Consider the following 6,823-nt stretch of genomic DNA (forward strand, 5'->3'; position numbering starts at 1 on the left):
CAAATTAATTTGATTCATTACCATAGCTTAAAAACAACATAATAAAAAGTACTAAATAACACTGAGGTACAATAAATGACACAAAGAAGTGTCTGATAAATAATGTAAAAACTTTAAACATCAGGTATCAGCTATCTGCAGTCAATAAAATCAATACTTTAATAATAAAGGGTTGTTTTTTTTTATTTAAACAAAACAAAATAATTGAGAAAAATGCAACACGGTGTATTTAGTTCCGGTTGTGGCCAGTAGGGGCGCTGTTTCCGCTTGGCATCTCTTTCTCTGCCTGTAAAGGAAGCAACAAAACACAACCACGTGTTGTCTGAGCATGCGCAGTGCTGATTCTAGTTGCACTCGGACTGAATGGTTTCCTTTTCGGACAAAATGAGGAATATCTTGTGTTTTTCCTGTGAATTATGAGCTGAAACAGAGAACTGGAGTGAATCTGAGCACAGGTTAGACTCTACTCATGAATACATGTTATAAGTGTGAGTTTTTATCCTTGTTTTGAAAAGCTTCTCCTCTCTCAGCTGTCAGTGTCAGATGGAGAGTGAGGAGGATGCAGGAGCTGCAGCCATGCTGTGGTCCATCCAGGAGGCCGTGGAGAGGCAGACGCTGCAGATCGGAGCCTCCGCCTGCGGGGCCACAGCTGTGGTGGACGTCCTGAGGGCCCTGGGTTTGGACGTGGCTCCAGAGGAGGCCGACCGCTGCGTTCAGACCCGTCTGAGGAGGAACGAGGCGCCGCTGCCCGACTACCTGCTGTCCCGCAGTGAAGCTGGTGAACGCTCCCCGCCTCCAGCTGAGGTGAAGATTGAAAACACAAACTGAAAGAGTCTGTGGTTCTTCCAGGTGCGACGCACGCTCAGCTGATCACAGGCGCGCAGCAGGCCAGCGGCGGGAAGGTGAGGGGGCGCTTCTTCCACTTTCATCCTCCCAGGAAGGTCAGGCTGGTCCCCTGGCTCGCACGCTGGATCCGCAGAGGCGCCGTCCCCGTGGCGACCATGAACATGCAGGTGGGCGTCCCTGAGGGCGAGGAGGTCCCCGACGCCTGGCACCATCAGCTGATATTTGGAGTTGCTCCAAACGCCGTTTTCATGACGAACCCTCTGGATGTGGGTGAGTCACTGCAGAAGAAGAAGATTGTGGCAGGAACGTCTTCGTCACTTTTTGTTTCTTGAAGTGAGCGAGGAGGAGCTGCACCAGAGGATCTGCAGCGACTCGGTCCTCCTGATTCGCCGTGACGACGTCCTGCAGAGATTAACCCCCGACTGCTCACTGTCCAGCCTCTCCGATCACTCGTCCGACCCGCGATGGCGACTCCTGGATGTTGAAGGTGAAGCAGCATCACCTCCTCCCTGTGCTGGAATCTTTTCTCCTAAAACGTCCTCCTGTCTTCAGGTCAGGTGAAGAGGATGATCCAGGAGGAAGATCAACCAAAGAAGAGCCACATCTGCATCCCTGCAGCCTACAGCTCCGGGGTGACGCTCTTCGTTCTCCACGAGTCAGAGCTGTCACAGGAGCTCCTCAGCGCTCCTGAACTCCCAATCATTTAAAACATGGACTCTTTATTCTCTCAGTCTGTTGGTTTCTTCATCAAGCTGGAGAAGCTCCTGGTTTGATCATTTACTTACTTCATTTGACCTAAATGGATTATTTTAAAAGTCTGACCTGAACTCCTGAGCTGATTCAATCAGCTTAATTTAGGGCTGTGAATTTTGACCCGTTAATGGGCGTGATTAATAGAACATAATTAATTTGTTAATATCGATTAATCGCGCTCAGACATCCTGTGAAATCAACGTTATAAAACTGTCTAAATTAAACTTTTTTGTATTCTGTGATTGACATTTTATTAAATTAAACAGATAATAATGCATCTATATGTAGCTTCTGAACAAACTCAATCTTTTATTTTAATAAATAAAGTGCAGAACGAACGTCATTCTGACGGCTGTAATGCAGCAGCAGTGCACCTGCTATGGGGGGCGGAGCCAAACGGAGCTGTCTGCTAGTAGAAATCCAACAACGAGGAAACTGATCATTATTTTATTTTGGGATGGAGACCGACATGAATTTTCCACAATAACAAGCACCAGCATTGTCTAAAAATTGCAGAAACTGTGGTTCTTCGCAAAAGTCTCGCCCACCGACATGTCCGAAATGTGCAGTGGACAGACACGCCCCCAAATGTGTAGATTCCAGCCAACCTGAAGTCCAGCTGTATCAAAATTCTCCCAAAAAATGTTTATATTATTTTTCACAAACACAATAAAGAAAATGTATGAAGAAAAAGAGAAAAAAAAACAGAATTCCAGGAAAAAATGTCAAATAGACAGCAGTGAGAAATTCTTGTTTTTTGGGGGCCGCCTGGTGTGACTTTGACCTGGATTTTTTTGTATATTCCTTCAAAAACATGTTTATTAGTTTGTTGAAAAATTTTATTCTTGCTGATTTTATGAAGTTACACCTAAAACTTTCATTCTATGTTGTCAAAACAGTTTGTTAAACATTTTTGGTGTTTCCACAGCAAAATAAATCTCATTTTTCCAGATGGAATTTTCTGTTTTTGCATAATTTTATGTGTAGTGTGTGAATATAACATGTAAAAATGACTAAATAAAGGTAGTGTCACACAGGAGAGGTTGTGCTGAATAAAATGATGCCAAATAAGCAGCAGGTACTGTTTCAAATTCAAAATACAGAAAATTCAAAAAGTAAACAAAACCTGAGTTTTTAGACCCTTAAAGGGTTAATAATAAACGTTTTAAATTTACAATTTTGCGTGTGATTTCATATTATGATTATTTGCAGATAATGAGCAGCTGGCAAATACTCTAACTGAAAAAAGGTGATTAATCACGATTCATTTTTTCCAGATTTGCGATTAATAAGTTAATTTTTTTTATTGATTCCTGGCCCTAATTTAATTTTAGCTTTTGAGATGAAAGATTGTCATTTATTAGCTCTAACTCCGTTTATTTTTGATGGTAATATAGTCATTTAGTTTAAATATTCTCCAACAAGCCCATAGAACCAGAGCAAGTGTGTTTAGATCTTTAGGTTCTAAATAATAATCAGGTACTGTATAATAATAATACTAATGTGGGTGATTTGAGTTGTTCTCACTCAAAATATTAAACCAATGTATTTTCAATTCAAAAACATGGTTTTCTCTAAACTAAGCACCAAAATTGATAGGAAAATATATTTTAATGCAATTTTTAAACCCAGCCTTATTGTTAATGCAACTAATTAATAAAATTAATAATTTACTAACTTCAAGATAGTTGATTACATTTTTATCGGTAGTTTATCTTTAAATAATATTTTTTCACGCTTCACATTTCTTCTGATCTTACTTTTACCGTTTAAAAACACACGTTTTTTTCTGTTTTATAGAATATTTGTTCGTGCTAGCCTAATATTCACTACAAATCCCATGATGCAACTCGACCGTCACGCCCCAAGGAAGTTTTCCCTAAAAAGTTATCCCAAATCAGTCTGCACGTGAGCTTCGAAGCCTTTAGGGTTTCGGGTTCGCTCTTGTCGTGTTTTGTCGCAGTTTCATCAAAGTTCGCGTTTAACCTCGTTCCATTTTCCCGCGCCGTGTCGCTCCAGGCTCACGTGCGTTTTGCTCGCGAGGACACTCCACGCGGGTCTGCAGCAGCTTCAGTCTGTAGGCGGGGAGCAGCGAATCCACAACGGGGCTCCGACTATTTCCTGAGACACTAAGCTTTCGGGTTAGTGTTTAAAATTGCTTTTTTATTTTAAACGCAAATTTGTGTTAAATAAATATTAATGTTTTTTATTCTTGTGACTTAGAAAGATATTTATATAAATCTGCATTAAAACTTTATTTAAAAATATGTTGTACAAAAAAATAAATCAAGTATTGATTTTGTTTTTAGTATAATTAGGCTGAAAAACTTTCAATTCATGATATTTTTGATGATCTAAACAGGAATTTCTTCAGCAAAATAATTTAATTTAAATTAGACTTTAAAATATTGATTGTAATGTTCATGAATGTTGTCATGACTAAAACATTTTGTTTTATTTAATTGATATTTATGCGTTTATATTCACTGAAATTGTTGCAGAGTCTGCTTTTTGTGTTGTTACAAATTAAAAACTGAATCTAGGATTAAGAGTTTCTTCCTCTGTATTCACTTTATATTTACTTTTAATTGATAGTTCACATTTTTGTTATTCAGTATTTAATTTTCTTTGATTTTACTTCTCTTGTCTGAACTGTGAGTCACATGATCAGAGGGATGAGACTAATCACAGACATGTGAGCTGCTGTAACCTCCCTGTTCTTTAGCATTTAACGAAAATAAACCTTTAACGTTTTTGGATCAAATGGCTGAGAATAATTTAAAAAATAAAATCCTAATTTATAATTTCATAAATTCACATACATTAGTTTAAGTAAATGCATGAACAGATTTTAGTTTGTATATTATCACATTACAACTAAATATTTCTATATTTTCTTCTCATTTTTTTAATCTCTTAACAGTTATTTTTTTAAAATAATTTTATGTCTTTTATTTATTTTTTCCCTCTCAGATATAGTTTGGAGTTTAGATTTTTATCTGCAGAGCTGCATTGATCCAGACCTTTGTTTTCTTCTGATCACATTGACGACTCAAACTACATGTTTGTTATCTTTCTTCTGATTGAGTGGAAACTCACTGGAGGGTTGAAAGGTGAAGAAACTCAAACCTAAAACGTTTTTTCAGATGCAGAAATTGATTTTTTTTTTGCATTTATCGTTCAGATAAAGCAGCAGCAGCTCGTTTACTGTAGATCTTAACGAGCTGGCTCCACGCTCGACTTGATGATTGGATCGCAGAAAAGGTCATCCGCTGACCTCATGTGCAGTCAAAGGGAATGATGGGAAATTTTTTTCAGCTAATTAAATCCCGACTAACACATTTTCATCTGATTGATTCTGAAAGTTCAACCTCTGTGACATCACAGACTGGAAGTCGTAGCCATGGGGGAGCGGGTGCTGGTGGTCGGCGGCGGAGGGCGGGAGCACGCGCTGGCCTGGAAGCTGGCGCAGTCGCCGCAGATTCAGCAGGTCCTGGTGGCGCCGGGGAACGCGGGGACGGCCCACTGCGGGAAGATCAGCAACTCTGGTAAATCTGAAGGAGCGTCCCAGATATCAGCTGGTTTTATTTTGAAGGATGAGTTGTGTTACTTCCTGTGAGAGACAGGAAGGAAGGAAGTTTGGAAGTTATTATGGGATGGTGAAATTTTGCAGATTTTCATGTTTTCCCTCAAAATAAAGAAAAAAAACACTTTTGTTCCAGCGATCTTCACCCAAGTTTCCAGCACACGCCGTCAGATTGAGTCTACAACCACAACTGAAGTTTTATTGACCTTTGACCTCGGAGAAAGGCCGCCATCTTGAATTTAAAAAAAAATTAACTCCTTACATTGATTTAGATCTATCGCCTCGTAACTTCTCGAGTATCATTGAGAAGCTACTTGGGGGGATGTTCGTTTTAAAGTTCATAGATTTTGAACGACGTTAGCATGGTTAGCCAACACAAGTGGCGTTCCCCTGTTGGTCGCACATTTAAAACTGGAATACTGTAAAAATTTAATGGATGAATCGTCGGCTCAAGCTGAGCGAAATAACATAACATACAATGTTGAAATATCAGGAATGTGGGCGTGGCTAATAAAAATTCCATTGCTAAGGAAATCCAAAAATGTACTTGTGTCGATTTTTCTAAAAACTGCATGGATCTGTTCGTCACCTCCAGACGACAAAAAAAGTGGTTACTATGGAGATAAATGTTTGTTTTTATGAATTTGGAGTAGTAATGGAGGGTGAGGGGTGTGTCATGTTGAAGGCATGTCGGACCTCAATAAGTGACTGTTCTTTGATTGGACACACCAGAATGTGATCTGTTCTGCAGTTCTAGGATGAAAAGTGGGAGGAGCATGCTCTAATTGGGGTTAAAATTTACTCCTTGGTGGTTTTTAGCTTAAGATTTCTCAGTTCTGAATTGTTGTTGCTCTTCGGCGCCTGCAGAAGTCTCTGTGAGCAACCACGCCATCCTGGCTCAGTTCTGCAAGGATCATCATGTGGGTCTGGTTGTAGTGGGGCCCGAGGCGCCGCTGGCGGCAGGTGAGTGATGCCTCGTTTCCTCCTCCTCCCACATTTGGTGGATTGGGTCTTGAGCTGCGGCACGCCCGGCAGGAATCGTGGACGACCTGACGGCGGCGGGAGTTCAGTGTTTCGGACCTTCGGCCAAAGCGGCTCAGCTGGAGGCCAGCAAGAGCTTCGCCAAAGCCTTTATGGAACGCCACGGCATTCCTACAGCTCGCTATGGATCCTTCAGCGACCCGCAGGAGGCCTGCAGCTTCATCCGCACGTATGTGGCTGTTGTTACGGCAACCACGCTCCGCAGAACGCCACTCACCTGAACCTGGTGGTTTGCAGGGCAGACTTCCCCGCTCTGGTGGTGAAGGCCAGCGGCCTGGCGGCAGGGAAGGGAGTGATCGTGGCCAAAGACCAGGAGGAGGCCTGTCGGGCTGTGATGGACATCATGAAGGTACACAATAAAATAGATTTGATTGAAAACATTTGTTTACAATATGTTCCACCTTTCGGCGTATCCCTTTCGAGGTGAAACAGCACCCACTGTTGTGCATCAGCTATTGAATCAAAATAAAATCTAATGGAAAACCATAAATTACTATACATTTCTATGAAAGATGAACCACGTAAGTTCAAATCTGTTTTCATTTTCTTTTTCTGCATCATTTTAGACAAATTCAGGATTTATTTTTTTTTTTTTTT

General features: G+C 40.8%; 2 protein-coding genes across 3 annotated transcripts in view; both read left to right on the forward strand.

The window, feature by feature from the left end:
• The first annotated feature begins 297 nt into the window (after window positions 1-297).
• On the forward strand, window positions 298-1,942 carry LOC112160172. The gene is made up of 5 exons (XM_024294562.2): window positions 298-455; window positions 531-778; window positions 850-1,116; window positions 1,181-1,333; window positions 1,399-1,942. Exons 2-5 carry the CDS (start codon window positions 544-546, stop codon window positions 1,551-1,553), a joined length of 810 nt encoding a protein of 269 aa, XP_024150330.1. The 5' UTR covers window positions 298-455; window positions 531-543; the 3' UTR covers window positions 1,554-1,942.
• A 1,507-nt stretch (window positions 1,943-3,449) lies between these two features.
• Window positions 3,450-6,823, forward strand: part of gart (phosphoribosylglycinamide formyltransferase) — an 11,889-nt gene continuing 8,515 nt past the window's right edge. Inside the window, exons 1-5 of one of the 2 annotated variants that reach the window (XM_024294391.2) lie at window positions 3,450-3,740; window positions 4,965-5,147; window positions 6,053-6,148; window positions 6,221-6,395; window positions 6,464-6,575. In XM_024294391.2, coding sequence (XP_024150159.1) covers window positions 5,003-5,147; window positions 6,053-6,148; window positions 6,221-6,395; window positions 6,464-6,575 — 528 coding nt within the window. In that variant the 5' untranslated portion in view covers window positions 3,450-3,740; window positions 4,965-5,002. The remainder of the gene's footprint in view (window positions 3,741-4,964; window positions 5,148-6,052; window positions 6,149-6,220; window positions 6,396-6,463; window positions 6,576-6,823) is intronic. The other variant, XM_024294390.2, reaches the window with a different exon arrangement.

The sequence above is a fragment of the Oryzias melastigma genome, linkage group LG2 (assembly GCF_002922805.2).
Source record: "Oryzias melastigma strain HK-1 linkage group LG2, ASM292280v2, whole genome shotgun sequence".
Classification (NCBI taxonomy): Eukaryota; Metazoa; Chordata; class Actinopteri; order Beloniformes; family Adrianichthyidae; genus Oryzias; species Oryzias melastigma.